The 21214-nt window shown below is 39.4% G+C and overlaps 1 protein-coding gene across 1 annotated transcript in view; it reads right to left on the minus strand.

Annotated features, from left to right (window-relative positions):
* Positions 1 to 21214, minus strand: part of LOC134793458 (uncharacterized) — a 74584-nt gene that overhangs the window by 20318 nt on the left and 33052 nt on the right. The window contains exons 2-3 of the mRNA XM_063765034.1: positions 18043 to 18251; positions 7756 to 7891 (exon numbers count right to left, since the gene is read on the minus strand). Coding sequence (XP_063621104.1) covers positions 7756 to 7891; positions 18043 to 18251 — 345 coding nt within the window. The remainder of the gene's footprint in view (positions 1 to 7755; positions 7892 to 18042; positions 18252 to 21214) is intronic.

A 21214-nucleotide genomic window follows, 5' to 3' on the forward strand; every position in this document is an offset into this window, starting at 1 on the left:
AAATCAGGATGCACAAAAATCCTTCTACTGTTAGAGTGTACCTTTTGCGTAGGCTTGAGATCATTTATGATTTGCCGAAGTTGTTCGACGTAATCAAAATTTATGACAGGGTTTACAGAAATGGATGATGAAATGAAATCTCCTGGCAAACGGAGTGAGCAGCCATACGTAAGTTGGGCTGCGCTGACACCAGAGTCGCTGCGCAGTGCTGAGCGTAGTCCAAGCAGGACAGTGGGGAGTTCTTCGACCCATTTATCTCGATCGCACAGCCGCGCCATAAGAGCTGCCTTTAGGCATCTATGCCAGCGCTCGATTTTACCATTGCTCTCTGGGTGATATGCTGTTGTGCGTACTCTTTCGATGCCAAGTAATTTAGTCAGAGATGAAAAAAGTTCACTTTCGAATTGACGGCCTTGATCAGTTGTTATAGTTGTTGGGCACCCAAAACGTGCGATCCATGCTTCGTATATAGTTTTAGCCACAGTTTCAGCAGTTATATCTCGAATGGGTATTGCTTCAGGCCAGTGCGTTGTCCTGTCTATAATTGTGAGTAAATACCGGTGTCCAGCCGATGAAGTACTCAGAGGACCGACGAGGTCAGTATGTATATGTTGGAAACGTGCGCTCGGTGTGAAACATCCGACGTTGCTGTAAGTATGACGCTGAACCTTCGATTGTTGACATTGGATACAAGTTTTGGCCCAAATGCCGACATCCTTGTTCATAGACGGCCAAAAATACCTCTCTTGTATCATCTTCCTAGTAGTTCTGATACCCGGGTGACTTATATTGTGTACGGTATCGAAGGCAGTGCGGCGTAAATCTTCAGGTATGTAAGGTCTAACGGCTGATGTAGATACTTCACAATAAATTGGTTCTGCTGAGTTTGGCAAGATGATTTTCTTTAATTCTATATTCCTTTTTAGTAACAAATGGTTGATAGACTTGTCATTCTGCTGTAATTGTGCGAGTTTATCATAGTCGAACACGGATGGCGTGGTGATAGTCTCGATGCGTGACAATGCGTCCGCAACTACGTTATCTTGGCCACTTACATGCCTGATATCGCTGGTAAATTCGCTAATGAACATACATCGGGGTTTTCGGAGCGGGAATGATTTCGTGTATTTATAACTTTGTTTATTGTAAAATAATTACCAAACTATGAATTAAACGTAGGCAGTAAGGTCCAAATGTGCTTAGAAATGTTAAATTAGTATCGTTTTTTACAGTTTTTACCTGTTATTTGGCTAGTGTAAAACATTCCCGCTCCGAAAACCCCGATGTATGCTAATGAATGACAGCTGTCTGGAACGGCGAGGAGTTTCTGACTCGGATGACGTTTTCATAAGTGCGTATGTCAGCGGCTTATGATCCGTAAAAATGATTAACTCACGGCCTTCGAACATTTTCCTAAAATGTTTCACAGACATATATATAGACAATAATTCTCTGTCGAACGTACTATATTTTTGCTGGGCGCTTGAGAATCTTTTTGAAAAATATCCCAACGGCTGCCATTTATTGTTAGTGCGTTGTTGGAGTACACTTCCCGCGCTCTGGTCGCTAGCGTCACAGAAAAGAGCTATAGGCGCGCTATGAGAAGGATGGGCGAGCATCACTGCATTGTTTATAGCTTTCTTGCATGCCTCAAATGCCTCATCCGCTTCAGGGTTCCACTGTATGACAGTTTTATCGCGTTTCTTGCAGTTGTGCAAAAAAACGTTTAATGGCGTTTGAATTTGTGCTGCGTTGGGAATGCTGTCGTGGTAAAAGTTGACCATTCCAAGAAACCTTCGTAGTTGTTCGATATTTTCAGGTTTTGGGTAACTGTTAATAATTTGAATTTTGTCTTCTGGTGGTTTGATTCCGTGCGGTGTTACTGTGTAGCCGAGGAACTTGACAGATTCTTGACCCAGCATGCATTTTGAGGGGTTGATTGTGACACCGTATTCGTTCAGTCGTTGTAGGACTGTCCGGAGGTGATTTTCATGAGTTTTCGCGTCCTTTGATGCAATGATTATATCATCGATGAAGGGGAAAACATAATCTAGACCAGCAAGGACTTGATGAATAAATCTTTGAAATGTCTGTCCAGCATTTTTTAAACCTTCTCTCATCATCGGAAACTCGAAAAGACCGAATGGCGTAATTATAGCGGTTTTGTCGATATGATTTTTGTGCATAGGAATCTGTTGATACGCCCGGTTCAAGTCGATCGTACTAAAAATATTCATACCGTGGAGTTGGTAGGTAAAATCTCTTAGTCGAGGAACGGGGTAACGATCGGGTTTTGTGACAGAGTTTAACCGTCTATAATCTCCGCAGACTCGTATATCGCCATTTTTCTTAGGCACAACGTGAAGTGGACATGCCCAGGGGCTCTTGCTAGGTCGACACAACTGTTGCTCTATCATGTGATCAAATTCCTTTTTGACTGCAAGGTACCGGTGTGGCGGGAGTGGGCGTGGGCGTGCATGTACGGGAGCTCCATTGGTCTCAATGTAGTGCTCGACGTTGTGCTTGGGAGCGCTCTTCATTGAAGATGGTCTTATAATATCGGGAAATTCATTGAGAATGTGATGATATTTTTGTTCGAGATCAATGCTGCAAATCGTCGGCTGCGAGGTCTTACAAATCGGAGTTCTGACAGCAAGGTTGGTTTTCTTATCAATCAGACATCGTCCGTCAAGATCGACGAGCAATTGGTGGTACTTCAGAAAATCAGCGCCGATGATTGGCTTACTGACTGCCGCGATAATAAACTTCCATCTAAAAGTACGTTTATTATCTTGTCAAAAAAGTGCAGGCCGTTTTTCGAGACATGCGTCGCTTAATGACATAGTCCGTCGGTCTCTTGCCACCATCAATGTGCCTGCTCTTCTTGAGCCGACTGGCATTATCAGAGATGATGGCAAGAGGCCCGATGGAGTGTCCTTAGTTCCTTGGAGCTTGGGACGGATGTTGGTGTGGGATGCTACCTGCGTAGACACACTGGCACCGTCCCACCTCCAACGGACTACTGTAAAAGCGGGCGGAGCGGCGGAAAGCGCCGAAATTCTAAAACGTAACAAATATAAGAGCCTCGGTAGAGAGTACCATTTTGTACCATTTGGTGTTGAAACTCTAGGTCCATGGGGTCCCAGCGCGCATAAGTTGTTCGCAGAAATCGCGAAGCGTCTGGTTGACGTAACTGGTGACCGAAGAGCTGGCGGCTACCTCGCACAACGTATCAGCATTGCGATACAGCGAGGAAATGCCGCCAGCATCCTTGGTACAATGCCTCAAGGGCCTATTTTAGATTTAAGCTAGTTATTAATTTCGTTTAGTAGTACCACTGTATATATATTGTATGTAAATAAATGATTTTTTACTCAAAGTACGTTTTAAATTGAAATCTAGGTCCAATATCTTTTCGCCGTAAGTAGGTATTATGCTGTTGTTCGCTGCATAAAGGTTGAAGGAGGTCGGACGGCCACGGAATCCTTTAGGCTTTGGAATGACAGAAATATTTGCGCCAGTGTCAATAAGGAATTTAATTTTGGTGTCTTGATCAGTAACGAACAGGCGGTGTGAAATATCCGATGCGCTAGTTCCCGCCTCAGCTAACGCCGGCACTAGTTTTCCTTATTATTGCTCTTCTTGAAATTACAGGGGATGGTGCATTTATACGCTGAGTCGCCGAAACGTCGGTGATAAAAACAAATGTCGCTCGAGGAAGGTTGGAGATTTTGAAAATTGGTGCGCGTGCGAGAATACGGACGATTCAATCGCGAAGCGTTGAATTGCGGAGCTGAATATGTGTTGCGACGGTACTGTTTCTGTTGAATCTTGATCTCGGCGACTTCACGAACGAGATAGTCCAGCTTGTCTTCTAGCGTTTTCTGCGGCGAAGGAGCTTCACTGGGAGTCGTAGAAGTGGATGGCTGTGCCGAAATTGCGGATATTTCTTTACGTGTCTGTTCTAAAATTTTATCTGCCATCAGTGCTATGTCGTTTAAATGTATATCTTTCATAATAGTATCGCTGGAGGCGACGACAGCTCGAACGGACATAGGCAGATGATTGGACCACAGAATACGGAGAGCTGTTTCGGAGATATTGCTACCGGCGAGGGTTTTCATCCGACGCAGTAACTGAGATGGCTTTAAATCACCGAGCTCCATTTCGGATAAAAGACGTTGCAGACTACGTTCTTTAGACTCCTCGTAGACGGTAACCAAGCGGGTTTTCAAGGTATCGTACTTTTTAGTTTCAGGTGGTTTTAGTAAAATGTCGCTTACTTCGTCCAAATCCTGACGTTCTAGTTTTGCTATTGCGAGTTCGTACATTGCTTGGTCGCCTTTCTTGAGGGGGGCGACGATGGATTCGAATTGCACAAACCAAAGTCTTATTTGGTCGCGCCATATTGGCGGAATACGAATGTTGGTCGCGATACCTGAGAGCTCTAGCATCGGGCTCGAAACTGCAGGTTCGAACTTTTCGGTCGTTTCGTTGTCAGACATGTTTTTGGAAAGCTGGGTGCTGCTCTGAATGCGGGGTCACCACTTTAGGGCCCAGGATTAAAACATGCGAATTCTTATGAAATATAGTTTTTATTTCTGAGACAGTAATGTATCAATTGACAATTGCGCAGACTTTTCTTCCCCGCGCAGATAACCCTGCGCGGGAATGTGCGCAGCAGCTACACTACCTAACGTGTATTTTTCAGGGTTCCGTAGACAAAAGTACAACTATAGTTTCGTCATGTCCGTCTGTCTGTCCTTCCGTCCGTCGGTACCTACACCATTAAGGCAATATATAGCACACATCGGGTAAATTGCCTACATCGCTGAGCTTGGACGTGCTCATTGGTTCCAATTATGCGTCTATCCCGATCCGAAATCCGCAGTAAACAGTGCAACCAAACCCTGTGGATTTCAGATTTCTCAAATTCGAATGAAGCTACTGAGGTGTAAAGTATTTCATAGCCCAGAATGATGTTGCTCGAGACTAAGGCAACCAATTATGCATTGTTTTTTTAAATTAATGATATTATTCAACATTTACTAAGTACATACATCTGCGAAGAAATTCAAAGGTGTATGTGAAGTCCCCAATCCGCATTGGGCAAGCGTGGGAACTATAGCCCAAGCCCTCTCGCGCATGAGAGGAGGCCTGTGCCCAGCAGTGGGACGTATATAGGCTGAATTATTATTATTATTTATTATATTACTAAGTACATATTTACTACCCTAAATCTGAGTAAATTTTGGGGTTTTAGCATACGATCTTTACTTTTGCCGTGAAGCAAATACTTACAATGTATGCGATGTTAATTCAAAGTCAAGACACGTAGACATTATCACGGATGGACCATGAGCGAAGGTACACTGTACTCGTTTTATTGATGTCTTGGGTGTACCGTAGGTGACTCTCGACCCTACGCATCCCTTTACAGCACTTTTGGCAACGTGGTCACTATACCCCTGACTTGAATTATTCATGTATATCTAGTGCCTTAAATCTAAATGTAATGATCGTGATACAATTTTATATTGAGCCGTATACATTACTGAGGATTAATATTTCAGAAGCTTACTGCGCTTTATTCATATATGATTAACAACATGGTTTCATATTAGTAATATATATTAGTTTCATATGAGATGAAATCAGTATCGTACGGCTCATGGTTTATTGATCATTTTGATTAAGACTGATCACTGTTTAAGCTAGCTTAACTACTCATTAGATAAGGATTTGGTTCTGATTAGAGAACGATTATACGAACGTACACTGACATCAAAATGACATTCAAATGATGTCAGTTAACTAGTTATCGTGCATTTCACTCGTAATACTTGTCCGTACATGTATTGGCGCGGACGAGACGCATGATAACTAAACAACATGATTCAAATATAATTCTGATGTCGTTGTACGTTCAAATTATCCTGTAACTTACTTGAATGTGAAATAACCTAAATTTACACACAGTTTAACTGACAAAGGTTGTCTGCAGAAGTTAAAGTCAAGTTATTAAAACTATCTAAGGTCAGACAATACGAAAGTCATATATAAGCCCAGAATGTTATATTTATATGGTTGTTTAATTGAAGCTAGGAGTAAAGGGAGGTGCGATACCTGTACCACAAATTAAGTAGGTACCTCAGGTAATATAAGCAGTGTAACCCCTTACATCACCAAGCCGCAAACCCCTACTTAAAACAATTTATTGCGGTATTTGCGTAACTTTTTCTCGAGATATTGATTAATATGTCCGAATTAAATAACTTCAACATGTATTTAATTACACAAACGGGTCTACCGCGATATAATTTCATTGCTTTTACCTTTAATTCCGACGTTTCAGCTGAGTTGCACCAGCTGTGGTCACGGAAAGACTGACGTACCAACAAATGTCAACGGAGCTATTAATAAAACAACACTAAACTACCCGACATTAGTTTATAAAAATGTTCGACACTATTATCCGTGGATCGTGATAGAGGCGATTGAAATTAAAAAACACCCTAAAAATTTCAATCGAGAGGACGGGTACAAATTATCGTCTACTTGGGGACCAGTGATTCAAATGTTGAAACCAGCGGATATATCTTCGGACCAGTGTACGGATACTGTGAGTATTGCGTGTCGTGCCGTGGACAATAAACATTAAACTTTAACGGGTAGCTGCAATTTCTTTGTCTACCCCGAACATTTTTATAAACTAATGTCGGGTAGTTTAGTGTTGTTTTATTAATATGTATCTCCGTTGACATTTGTTGGGACGTCAGTCTTTCCGTGACCACAGCTGGTGCAACTCAGCTGAAACGTCGGAATTAAAGGAGCAATGAAATTATATCGCGGTAGACCCGTTTGTGTAATTAAATATGTGTACAAAACGCGAGAGTTTAAAGTGTTAAAATTCAACATGTACCAAGAATCAGCATTTTATTTTTCTAGCGCTTAATTTTCTACCTCCTCTTCACTTTCCTTGCCAAGTTTCTTGAGTTATCTTTTAACATTTTATCCCCATTGTGTACCTAATAAACAATTAACAAGTTCCCCCTAGATAATTGGATGTTAAAAATTTACGGTTTTCAGCCGCAGGTAAGTTGAAAGTTACATAAATGATTCCGTAATGCTTTCCTTAAATCAAGTTGGTTAAAGGTCGAGATTAGTAAATTTTAAACAGTTGTACGCCGTGTAGCTCAGAGGCACACGATGTTTTCAAAATACATGCCTATTTACCTGTTTGTATTGTACAGGGTACACAACATATACCTAGGTACCTAATTGGTTTTCCTTCCTGCCTCGACAATTCTACTATTAGAGTTAGGGTATCAAAATAAAAAGGGCTAATGTTACCGACAACTTCCAGCGATGCGGAACGGATTTCGGTGTCCAAGCGGAGCGGTACCACACGCCGCGACCGGGATATCTGTCCACATTTGACTTACCGACAACTTCTAGCGGAGCGGAGCGGATCTCGGTGTGGAAGGTAGGCGCGTCCGCGGACACCTCGCAGCGGAACCGGCCTGCCATTGTCGGTGTGGCCTGCTGCAGCACCACGCGCCGCGCCCCTGACCGGGATATCTGTCCACATTTTACTTACCGACAACTTCTAGCGGAGCGGAGCGGATCTCGGTGTGGAAGGTAGGCGCGTCCGCGGACACCTCGCAGCGGAACCGGCCTGCCATCGTCGGTGTGGCCTGCTGCAGCACCACGCGCCGCGCCCCTGACCGGGTTATCTGTCCACATTTTACTTACCGACAACTTCTAGCGGAGCGGAGCGGATCTCGGTGTGGAAGGTAGGCGCGTCCGCGGACACCTCGCAGCGGAACCGGCCTGCCATTGCCGGTGTGGCCTGCTGCAGCACCACGCGCCGCGCCCCGGACCGCGATATCTGTCCACATAACATTTTCTTAATATCATAGCTTACGGCAATACAATTAATGCTTTGAAAAAAAAAAGCAAGAGTTCTATAAAAGTTAGTGGAGGACCACTTTTCCATACAAACGTAATCCCAATTTTCTTCTCTGGATTTTTAACATTATGAAAAAAATTTACACAAATTAATATAGGTATGTTTTATAACCATAGCTTGCCCCTTCGTTTGACATTTTTCGTTTTTAGGGTTCCGTAACTCAAAAGGAAAAAACGGAACCCTTATAGGATCACTCGTGCGTCTGTCTGTCCGTCTGTCACAGCCTATTTGCTCAAAAACTACTGGACCAATGAAGTTAAAATTTGGTACACATATGGAAGTCTGTGACCCAAAGACGGACATGTAATAAAAACAAATGAATTTAAGCATAGGGGGCACTTTTAGAGGGAATATGAGAAAATTTAAAAATAAAGTTTTGCAAACCATATCGTGTTACATATTAAATGAAAGAGCTTATTTTGAGGATCTCAAATATATTTTTTTATAATTTTATATGAAATAGTTTAGAAGTTATTTAAGAAAATAGGCAAAACATGAACCTGGCCTGGCCAGGCCTGGAGCCTCCGACATGTGCATGCTTCCTGCAAAGGAGATCGTCGATTTCGTTCTATCTTTTGTTAAGCGATTGGGCCCGATACCTATAGATTACTGGAAAAACGTATAAGAAGTCTGCAACTAAGCGTGAGCCGGACTTAAGAATAAGAATTGCGGATAAGCTCTATCAGGGCCACAACCGCAATTGTGTACGTGAAACGTGGTGTGGACAGCTAGTGCGAAGGTCGAAGGCCAAGCGCTGCGTTGGGCCGAAGGCCTGAATCATCCGAGAGAGGTGCGCCTCCACGTAAGGTCGAAGGATGGGCTGTAGGAGGTTAGTGCTCAAACAGAACATAAAATTGGTTTAAGTACGAGTAGCTAAATGTGAAGGCTGAACTGCCGTATATCAGAGGTATATCACACCGAAGTTCGCAAATTGCGGAGATTTCTCTTTTACTCCAATGAAACCGTAATTGAAGTGACAGAGAGAAATGCCAGCAACTTGCGAACTTCGATTTTCGCGGTTATAGCCCTGTTATCTTGAAATAACAGAGATACGCCTATAACCAATGCAAAAAAAATGTAGGCACTATGCTTAACACAATACTTGAACAAAATTAAAAAAATATATTGCGTAACTATCATCTGATTGCTCAGTTAAAAACCACGGAAAAGCCGGGGCGTGCCCCTAGCCAGCCGTGTGCGGAACAATTGAATGAACAGTTGAATGTACTTAAGAACTTCGCTTTGCTCGCTCGTTCGAAAATGTGTGCAGTACGGAACCCTTGGGACGCGAGTTCGACTCGCACTTGACCGGTTTTTTATTTTTTATTATAATGATTTTAAGGAGCAAAATTTTTTTTTTTTTTAAAAGCTACTTACTCTTGTAATACTTAAAAAATAAAAAATAAAATCAAATAGGCAGCTAATATATTCAAATTGTGTAAAAATTACATCATTTTGCTATCATTATCATAGCGGAATGTACCTACGTTCATATTGGGCTCCTGATATCATGCTCAACTTTTTTTAAGGTAAGTTCCTGTCATTTAGCACATCTACCTATTAGTTAAAAACTGTGAGGATCAGTTGTTCCAAGCTGCTGGGGCCGTGGGGGCCAAGCGCTCATGTTCTTTTTAAAGAACTGTCGAAAAAGCTGGCCGATACTACCGGTGCATGACCAGAGAGCTGGCAGCTTTCTCTCGCAACGCATTAGTATTGCCATTCAGCGAGGGAATGCTGCCAGCATCTTTGGCAAAATGCCGCGATGGCCTTTTTTAGATTTATTTTAATTAAGATTAGTTTAGTTTTTAATCTTTTTGATGTTACTCATTACCTATACTGTATTATTTTTGCTGAATAAAGTAAGCTGTTATAAGTTTGTGAACATTTCTTTAGATATAATGTTTGACAGTTCAATCGGTATCGTTAAAGGTAATTGTAATACTTTTTCTATACCACGTCAGTGGCAAATAAACATGATGGTAAACCGTACCGTACCCCATGTTCGCGAACAACTCCAGGGCTATCATATGCGACCGACCTTTCAAAAAATGGACATTATTTTTTAACGTAGCTTATACTGTAGTCCCTTGAGAATAACTGTGATACTGACATTAAAGATAGATCGGTTTCATATTTTTTGCTTAATACAAAATAAATGATATCGATCTCCCCTGGAGATCTATCCCTCCTCCCTCGAAGTCCCCTGGAGATCTATCGGGAGTGATGAGCCTTTTCCATCAAAAGTTGTCAATTCATCGTGCTAAGTATAAAATGTTAAAAAATCACATTATGAGGATCCATACAGACAATGAAGTATGCTTCATTGAAGCATATATATAGTTCATTCGAAAAATATATACTTCTAGAATTAATATTATTGTTTTCAATCCCATTAACACAACCAATTTGCATTATCCGCATATCGAGTAACCCGCGGTTGGTAGCCCGTAGCCGTACATATTAGTCAATAGTGTTATTTGATAAGTGTTTCAACTATATTAAAACACTAGAAATGAAAAAAAAAATACTCCACCAGAAGCTGTATCGTTAACGTAATTTCCAGTAAGACTCCACAGGCTAATACATAAACATTGCCTTCAAAACGGTTTTGAAGCCATAAAGCCACCTACAACGGAATGGCACGAAATGATTATCTCGGTATGTTATTATTTGTTGGAATGAAATATTTCAAACCAGAAGGGTTCTGAAAACACGAAAAAAAACTTAATTCATGAAGCTCGAGGTTTAATTAATGGGCCTCTGTTCGCTCCACTTTTTGATTAATCGTTCGTTTGCTCTAACGTTTTTGTGCTTATGTTACCTCTAGAAAATTACTAAATATGTAGGTAGATAGCAATACTAAGAATTGATTTTCAGATATTTAAGAATATTGACACGTAGGTTATTAAATAGATTTGATTAACACATTAGTACGAGCTACGCGCTACGAACGTAGCCGATAACACGGGAAAACCGTATGTCGCGAAAAGCGCCCACGAACAGAGAACTAGCGGATACTGGCAGTGAATGTGTTAATCAAAGCGAATAAAATAGGCATTCCATTGTAATGATCGTTTCTAGAAACATTCAGTCACAAGTTAAGAAGACAGCAACTAAAGTTATGAGCACCTCCAATGCGGAACTAATACGATAAATAGATAGGAAAAGAACGAGTAGAAATAAATTAGGCTACGTATGTTCAGAAAGGTGGATCTAAGAACAAAATTAGCTATCAGAGCGGTGTTCAGTTTAATTGGGTGACGCCTGAATTCTGCTCAAGACGATGATTTCTTATTTCTCTATTCAGAAGTTTTAAGCGATGTTTAAACATAATGTTCAATAGATAAAGGACAACCAGCAGTGCTGAATATTACTATACCAGATTTTTCCAAAGAAGAAAACCTAGCAGTTGATTTTAGTCTTAGTTGATAGCCTTCCTTAGATGATAGATATAGCCTAGATAAGGATCTCGGTAGGATTTGACCAAGGTAAGAGCTATAAACCGTCTATACATTCAAGTATGGCGATGATTAATTGCAATGATTATTTTCGTGTGGTACTTTCACTACTATATTGCTTCTAGATAATGCAATATGAACAAGAAAGAACGGGAAAAAAATACATATTGATCAAAGTGCTGCTTTAGACAACGTTATTTATAATGTGTTAATACATAAAATTGTCATTTGTCGTTTCATTAGGAATGATATAGTTTTAGGCACTTCAACCTACTTCGTGGAGGTGCGCAATAAAATAAATACTTTAGTCATTAATATGAAAAATATAACACATTAAAAACGGGCAGCAAATAGGTAGATATTATTCCGAAACTAAATCACGTTGTTACACCTCCTATCAAGGTAACCTCACTTATCAAAATAAATAATAGCTGCAATAAGTTATATTAAGCTCTACAGTAAATTAAACGGAAATTATGTAGGACGTTATTATCCGACGTTATCAATGACATATGAAGGGCCATAAGGCACTACATTACAAAAGATCACGGAATACAGATCATGAATTCTAAAAACAATGTGCCCTGCGTTTAGCGTTGCCGTTGTAAAAATCGTAACCCGCGCGTGACTCGAATATCACCATATTACTTAGGCACGTCGTTCTATTGCTTATACATAGCATAAAAAAGGGTAAAAGAGTTAATAGAATCCCTTGACTTACAGCGTTTTCGTGAAAGGCGAATTATTTACGCGGAAAAAATATTCTAGGGTTCAATAGTAGGAAGGAGATCGCTAATGCGCGCAAAAACGCGTTGCTGGCAGATGATGTACTGTTGTTTTGTCTGGCCTCGAGAGAGTTCAGGCCTTGCTAAGTATAACTTATACTTATACCTACTTTATATTTTGTAGCCCTATTTTATTTTGAATTGCTTGAATTACCAAAATATTACCATTGGACCTCCTGACTGTTGTGATTCAGTTGTTTATTTACTTGATCGTATAATAGATGTACTTGACATTTTACATACATTTAACACAATAAAATACAGGTTAAATACTAACTGATGATTATTTTAACAGGAAGTATGAAAAACTTACGAAGTTGCAAACGATCAGTCAGATTTGTCAGTGCGCCGCCGTCGTATTCTACTACGAATAAGTGGGCTCTGCGACGCACTGATGTTAATATTAACGCGTATTTTACGCTTCCGAATATTGTCCAAACTTGTTATAATTTACTTATTATGTTTTTAACTTTCGGAAAATAAAAAATATGCGATAAAAAATAGATTCTTATAAAAATATCCATGGTCAAAATATTTCAGATAGTGAAAAACGATTTATTGATATTTTATCATCAGGCAATGACATGAATCAGGGCACATTCTGTGGCAAACAAAGGACACATGTTAAACCACTATAATAGGTACTCTACAAACACAAACAAGCTTCGCCCTTACTAACGAGAGTTCAAAGCACATAGGAATCCGAGTAATTCGGGTAAGCAGGTGTACGGTAATAAAATTTGGAAACACAATTCTCAAATGACACCGCTTTTTCCATTCTGGCCTAAGGTTTAATAATCCAAGGATTAAAGCGATCTAAATTGGATAAACCGAAGGCGCGTTGCCATGGCTCTTACCCCGGTTAAAAGGAATAAATACCAACGTTTACGATTACGTTCTCAAGTCATCATTTCACGTATTATAAAGAAACGATTTCAGCAAATATCATATGTAGATAATTATACGAGTGTATCAATAAAGATCGTTATCATTTTCGTGTGGTAATGAAGTATAAAGGTTTTTACAAAAGGCGATTAGGTTACCTAAAGTCGTATATAATACACAAGATATTTAAGATGTGATTCCTGAAATAGTAAAAAATAAAGTCCTTTTTCACTAGAATAACTATTTCAACTTATGTTTTTGATAATTTTTCTTTCTCATACCTACGCCTAATTATTTAGTCATCTAACTACTACGCCTTTTGGCTGGGGTGTTCATTTACACTACGACTGGTTAATCCCCATCAAACTTTGCAGGTTAAACTAGGCTGGGACTTAGCGAATAGGAGAATTAATTAAAAAGGTTTTTAACTTCTTGTTTATAATATCACCCACCACTAATCGCTGAAAACACCAGCTTGTATGTACGAGCACAAAACTGTGATGGATAAAGTTCTGGGGAGTTATATCGCACGGAATATATACATGAAATAAACTAAGAACAACATTAAGTATTATCTCGTGATCTGAAATCACCCTATATGCTTCATTTACATGTAAAATGGATAGATACCGAGATAACAGCATCTGATTCATGATAAAGCGATTACTTTATGGTAAAGAGGCAGGAAACGGAATAATGTGGTCACTAATAGGGATCCTGTGTAGGTATATAGTTATTTATGCACATTCAGATAACAAAATCTTATTCAAAAAGCAGGGTATAACACAAACATCACTTATCAATAATATCGCCAAACTTATTCGATTGTTACCGTATTTTCGCGTAATAAATTCTAAATGCCAACTGATTTTCCAATTTATTTTACAGTTGTTGTGCTTAGTGGGGCAATATTTGGCACCGTTTTGCCGAACCTAAAAACCTATTTAGTTTTATTCTCTGTTTACTATAAGATTATTACATTGATCATTTGATAAAACATCGTTTCGTATGAGTTTGGTATGAGTAACGCAATTTATAAAACGTTCACCACATAATCAATACCGGAGACTGTTGGCAGTTTTTATTTCTTCTATGGCGTCAAACGACAAAAAATGTGGTGAAATATGAGACATACTTCAAAGAGACTACGCCAATATTTATTTTCTCGCAAAATGCTGACGCACGATCCTTTTGAAGCAGTACCTACCTTTTTGTGATAGTGTATGCAATACGTGACGAAACGCATTTTTCTCTCTTTTCTCACGGGACGGAAGTAAAAAGGAAGCCTTATTCATAATAAAAAAACAATATCAATGTTATACCAATTCAATGTGAATACCGGATCATTGCGTTAACAGACACATGGCTGCGCGGGTAAGCGCACGCATTCAATGTGTTTTCAATATAATTTTGGTACATAAAAAATACATCTGTGAATGAGGCGTAAGGTAATTCCGCTTTTCAGAGAGAGCTATCTAGCAATGCAGGTGCTATTGTTTATTCAGCGTTCAAACGGCTTGATAGATCGTACGTGACGATATCAGGTTTATCTGTACCGTTGAATGGACCATTTAGCCTTCAGTGTTCTACAATTGGAACAAGAGAGCAACCAAACTGCATGGAGATAATGTCTGAGTTCCATAATCATAGAGTAGTTTTAACAGTCAAGTGAATCATTCAGTCTTAACTATTTAGTGTACAATTTACCGCCCTACCATGCATTGCCTAGCCTTAAGGTGGTTCGCATTCCATACAAAAAACAATTGCGTTATATTCAGTAATTACACCCTATTACTACATAAATATGTGCGCATCTGTCTACTTTCAAATGTTTATTTGCGCTAAATTGATAGTACTTAACACTTTGTTTTATACAGAAATCACGTAAAAAAAATATTTTGGTATTATAATAAATAAATCATTTTATTTCAAGTAACTTTTACAGACTCATAGATATTGTTAGTATGTACTTATAGCTATGTTAGTTTTTACACTTATCACTATATATACAGAATAAATATAATTAAAATTTGATTCAATAAAATAATGTTTCTAGAAGTACAACATACCAAGTAGCGTTTAAACATAATAAGTACTTCTAGAAACATGCATATTATCACAGTGCCTCATATATGGGCAGTCAAACCTCTCGGCTATCAAACGCAGGATAGGGTTGGGGCTGGCCCGCACCCGGCGCACCAGGGATGTGCATCGCTTGCGCATAGTCGTATAAAAGCAATCTATGCGTGCTTCAGCAAACATCCCTGATGCGCTACAGAAGCGGGGCAGCCCCACCAGGACCCGGAACGCGTTGTTAAATTGGACCCGGAGAGCCCCATAGGCCCGCTGCGTGTAGTATGTCCATAAGCTGCACGTATAGAGGGAAGTGCAATATGCTCTAAAGAGAGTTAATTTCACCTCCCTAGTACAGCGCGCAAACTTACGCGCAATCATGTTTGCCCTCACCGACAGGGCTCTCCGTTCACGCTCGATATCCATGTTGTCTTTTAAGTCTGAGGAGACAATATGGCCTAAATATTTAAAGGTCCTCACCCTTTCCAGTGAACTACCGTTTAGGTTGAGGGGAGGTACCTTGGGTATCCGATAACCAGTAGGTTCAAACACCATGTATTGTGTTTTACCTACATTGTATTTTAGCCCATGTTGGATGGCGTAGGTCTCACATATACTTAAAAGTTTTCGCAAACCACAAGCCGATGCGCTCAACAAAACCATATCGTCGGCATAACGGTATTGCATTGATAAAAAAAAAACTTTTTTTGCGTGATTTCTGTATAAAACAAAGTTTTACTATCAATTTAGAGCAAATAAACATTCGAAAGTAGATAGATGCGCACATATTTATGTAGTTATAATGTGTAATTGCTTAATATAACGCAATTGTTTTTTGTATGGAAAGCGAACTACCCTAACCAGTCTGAATTTGGGATTTACTGTGCTACGGTAAACATTTCACTATTACGGCTGTTATGCATGTGAAGCGTACCTAATGGTAGAGTCTGGCTAGCCAAATATTGTTGACAGATATTTCCTTGTTGTATCACCAATTGTCTATGATTAAAAAAAAAGCTAAAAGTCAGTTGTCAATTTATGTCATTCATTCAAATTGTTTGCGGTTTATTAGGGGTTTATTTTAAATAATATTAATAATGATTATACCGAGTGAGGTCTGCAACTACTATTTAAGCTCGTAAATAATTACGACGATGTGCGAAGTCGACGTGAAGCGTGGTATAACGAAAAACTGCAATGTTTACAAGTCGTAAACAATTTAGTAGGTTGGTGCTCTATATATTTTGATACTTTAAGTACTAGTTCTAACATTTGCCTATAACTTTGATTAAGTACGTGAATGTATTAATTACTACCTGAATCTCATAAACAGAACAAGTGTGTTTAAAGAAACTGATAAACTAGAAGTTCTGGAAAATATCAATAAAATCAAAACATTGGAACGTAAACGTGTGTGTTTGTCGTTAACTGTACTTTACATAGTGGTAAAAACTATGTGCGCTGGCTTACGTGTGCACAGAAAATCTAAAATATTTTCTAGTATCAAAACTATATAATTCTTATACACAAAGTGTGACCAGCTCAAGATTTTTTGAATTTCCCGCCAAAACTTTGTGTAATATTTCAGTAGCCAGACTCTAAGGAGAAAGCACTAGTTAATGTTACCACACTCGTTTTGCACCTGGCGCTTAATAATGACTTATTGATGACTAAAACGAATTCGAAGAGAATAGTATTAGATATAGCTTTTTCCGGTGCAGGTACCTATAAGTACTCATAAAATATTAAGCCAAATAATTAGTAAAACTCACACAACAAAAATTCACACAACAGTGAAGTGAAAAAACAAATTATTTAAAAACACAGAATAAATTGATTAGATAATATATAAGTAGGGATTGATCGTAGCAACACTTTTCAAATGCCGGATGCCATGCAAAGTGTAGGTACACACATGACAATTTATTTTCATGCACAGCAAAGAGAATAGAGTGTATAGAGACGGATTGTCAAAGTAAATTATGTAGCCACTGTAAATTTACTGCCATCTTTCGTCAGAACATAAAAGTGTTAGAACGCCATTTGACTTTGATCGTCAGTTTTAATCGTCTGTCGAAAGATGGCAGTAAATGTACTGTCTGTGGCTACTGCAAGCTGGCTTCGAAATTTTCCCTAATGAATCTATGATATTAGTATAGTACCTACCTAATTTGGATACTTTCAATATAAATTAATTTGCTTACGTAGTGTTATAGTGTACTACAATTTTAGTTCAGCCTTTCAGTGATGAATTGATGATCAAGTTGATTTCATTGTCAACAGACAATTTAAGTATTCTTCAATAATGTTACATACCTAATGTAAATTATTAGTCAAGCCAATAATGAAAACATCCTTGAAAAACCGATACCTCCTTAAATATAACTGAAGTATCGATTACCTAATTACGAGTGTAACATACTCTGAAAGTATCATTGAATTGAAGTAACATGAAATTATTATGCAAGAATACTAATTTTATTTTTTGCTCATGAAATAAAACTATTGAAACGGTTTAAGTATATCGCGTATATTGAATTCATACTACATCCCTTTACAGCGTTTTTGTCAACGGGTGACTGGGAACTAGTCTTATGAACCAATTTTGCATGTGTAACTGACCTTAAAATTTATAGTTTATGATGGTTCATTATTTTGTAAGTGGGTAGGTTAGCACAGTGTAGTTTTTCCTCAGTCACCCGTTGACCACGAACGCTGTAAAGGGTTCGAAACGTCGGGATGTAGTATGAATTCAATATAGGTACGCGATATATTTAATCCGTTTCAATAGTTTTATTTCATGAGTAACTATCGCGCCATCGCGGTAACCGAAGACAATATTAAATTTTTTGCTCGTTTTCATACTTACGTCAACTTCAATCCCCGGCAAAGGAAACACTCTCGTGTGTGGTAGCTCCTTAGGAATGTATCGGTAGAACTCTTCTCTCCCGCGATACCATTTCACGCTGTACAGCGCCTCTTCGTCCTCCAGCTGCCAGCTGCATTCCAAGGTCACGGTTTCACCCACCAGCACAGCCGTTGGCACGTTCATCTCGAGGTTGTGGAGGCCTCGGACACCTGAAGACAACATTTTTATGGATATAAAACATAGATTTTAATTTTCGGGCAGGAGTCAAGGCAATTTTGAAGGAATCTTCGGTGCGAACAGCAAGTGCATTCCATAATTTCGACCAGTATCAATTATAAACTAAATTAACAACAGTTTTTAAAGCCCAGCCATAGGTATAATATGTATTATCAAACAAAAAGTCAGCTACTAGCATCTTCGAAAGCAGCATCTTGTGGAATGCTACACGTGAGTAAAAACTTTGTAAATAAATAAAAAACGCAGGACAACAACCTCAATGACCACGACTACTGCCGCTGCTACTGCTTTTTCTAAATATTACTGTACATCCCTTAAGTTTGTCTATCTGACCTAGCTGGAGTTTTCCTCTCATCTAATCGAAGGTTAGCTGGAAGAGATCCCTTATAGCAGGGCTCTCCAAACCCCGGCCCGCGGGCCAAATCCAGCCCGCGAAGCGTTCCAATCCGGCCCGCCGACAGCGTTCCAATCCGGCCCGCGGGAGCCAGGCTCCAGATGTTCAGCCCTAACAGCAGCAACCAGATACACCCCCTCCCCCCCTCGGCGCCGACAGTGGCCCGCGCGAAAATTCTGAGGCGCAATATGGCCCTCAGGTAAAAAAGTTTGGAGACCCCTGCCTTATATGGATAAGTTCGCCTTTGTACTTCCATTACTGTAATTTATTTTTGTAAACCTGTGTTGTGTACAATAAAGTGATTACTACTACTACTACTACTACTACTACTACTACTACTACTACTCTGCGAAGAAGTAAAACATTTTATAATGACATTTAATAGGTAATAGCACTTTATCCGACAACGAAAGAAGATTGTAGGTAGGTACTGGTACTTTTTCCGGGATGTAAAAGTAACAACGGCACATCATTTAGTACCTACCGAGAAATTACAGATAAGTATAGGTAGTGCATAATCCTTCGCCATCATATTTTCTCGGAAACGTTCGTATTTGTTCAGTCAACCTCAGTACTTTCGACGTGATAACGTCTTATAAATCGATGAACACCGGTAGCATGCACGAAAAAGTGTCACGTTGTGGACAGATCTCCATGGTGATGTTGTGGACAGATCTCCATGGTAACGTTACGTAATGTGATGGTAATGTTTTCTTATGACGTTATCACGCAAAATTATCGTCCGTGAACCGACTTTACAGACAACCATTTTTTGCACTGAGACTCACTGAAATAGCATAACACGTTCAATATTACAAATGTCGAATGGTATTATTAAATTTCCCGAACAATATTCAACCTAACTAAATCGATAGCCAGGCAGTTTATAACGTGTATTATAAGTATTCTTACAAATCTAAAGCTCTTACATGACTCCCAGGACTTTGTTTATCTTGCTTCCGTATAATGAGTTCCATAGAATTTACACTTGGCTGCCTCGAGATCGACCCAGCTGTTTGAATTTGGCATATGCAGATAAGAGTCTGAGTAAGCACAGTTTTTGTGCCAGAAAAATAAACCGTTCCCGAGGGGAAAACGAGTTGTTGCGTTGCGGTACGAGGCGGAGACGAACTTTAAGTAAATATGCGAAAATACAGGCGTAACGTATTTTTCCTACGTGCCATGACTCAGCTGTCATTTAAACTAGCGACCCGCCCCGGTTTCGCACGGGTTAACAAATTATACACCTAAACCTTCCTTAAGAATCACTATAATGATAGGTGAAAACCGCATGAAAATCTGTTCAGTAGTTTTTGAGTTTATCGAGAACATACAAACACACAAACATACAGACGCGGCGGGAGACTTTGTTTTATAAGGTGATTGTGAGTATTTTGTATCTTGGTTTAGTTACGCCACTTTTCAAAGAGGAAAATTAATAACCATTTAAATTATCTACAAAATGTTACCTTATGGAAACAAACACCAGGAAAGTAAAGAGAAATCTCGGAATACCTCTAAGGCGGAATTATGGCCGCCGTCTCATGTAAAAGATCTCAAAGAACCTCCACAGTGCTACTTCATTTTCCTTGACTCGCTTAATCTATATCAAATAACGTTTCTTACATAGTTAATAACTTATGAGCTTTTCTTGGATTTGGTGGGAAGGACTTTGTTGAATTCTAAGAAACAATGTTTGTTTGGGAAAACAAACGTTTTTAGTAAATTAATGGAGGCATGGTAACACTCTGTTGTATTAAAGATTATTAAAGAGATTCCTTTCCGGAAATCACTTAGATGTCTGACGTAACAGTAATCAGGATTCAGGGTCAGGTTTTAATTTAGCATCACTCGTTGCGAATTTCCTACTTTTCGAACTTGTATCGTAATGTACTACCTAATACTTTTATAACATTATATTCCTAGATTTATAACCACCCACCGCGTCTCCTAAATTAAGCTTTTCGTATTTTCCAGTCCAGTCCAGTTAGCGAGTTTTTGAACGTGCATTTGACTGTGGTAGGTATCTAATTAAAAACTTAGAGTACTATAAGTATTTGAGTTGAAGCCTGGTGCGAGTTTGACTCCTTATTAAATGTTAATAACTGCGGTGGCTGGATAATTGAATTTGTTAGTTAAATATTAAATCAGTGGAACTAGGTCGACCGGCCGCCATTTTTAGGTTTCTGTTAGAAACTGAGGAACCCTTATAACTTAGTTTGAACCAAAGTCTGCGATGGTATTTTCAGTTCGTGTGTTAACTATTCGTTTCATGTGTTCGTGTATTCAGCCTATACCAGTGCAACTTTTGGCTAATCGATGACATTAAGCTTTTCCGTGATATCCACCTTTTAACTAGGGCTCCCGATATCCGTGCTACACACCAACCCGTGCGTCCGTGTTCTTAGCCCCGGCGGTGCTAAGCGTCCGAACTACACGAACCCGTCAAAGTCCGTGTCCGTGTAGTGCGTTCGGCTCCGGATTTGCGTTCGGCTCCGGATCTAGTTGTTCTTGTTCTGTTTTTTTTTTTCGTTTTTCTTG

This window comes from Cydia splendana, chromosome 9 (assembly GCF_910591565.1).
Source record: "Cydia splendana chromosome 9, ilCydSple1.2, whole genome shotgun sequence".
Lineage (NCBI taxonomy): Eukaryota > Metazoa > Arthropoda > Insecta > Lepidoptera > Tortricidae > Cydia > Cydia splendana.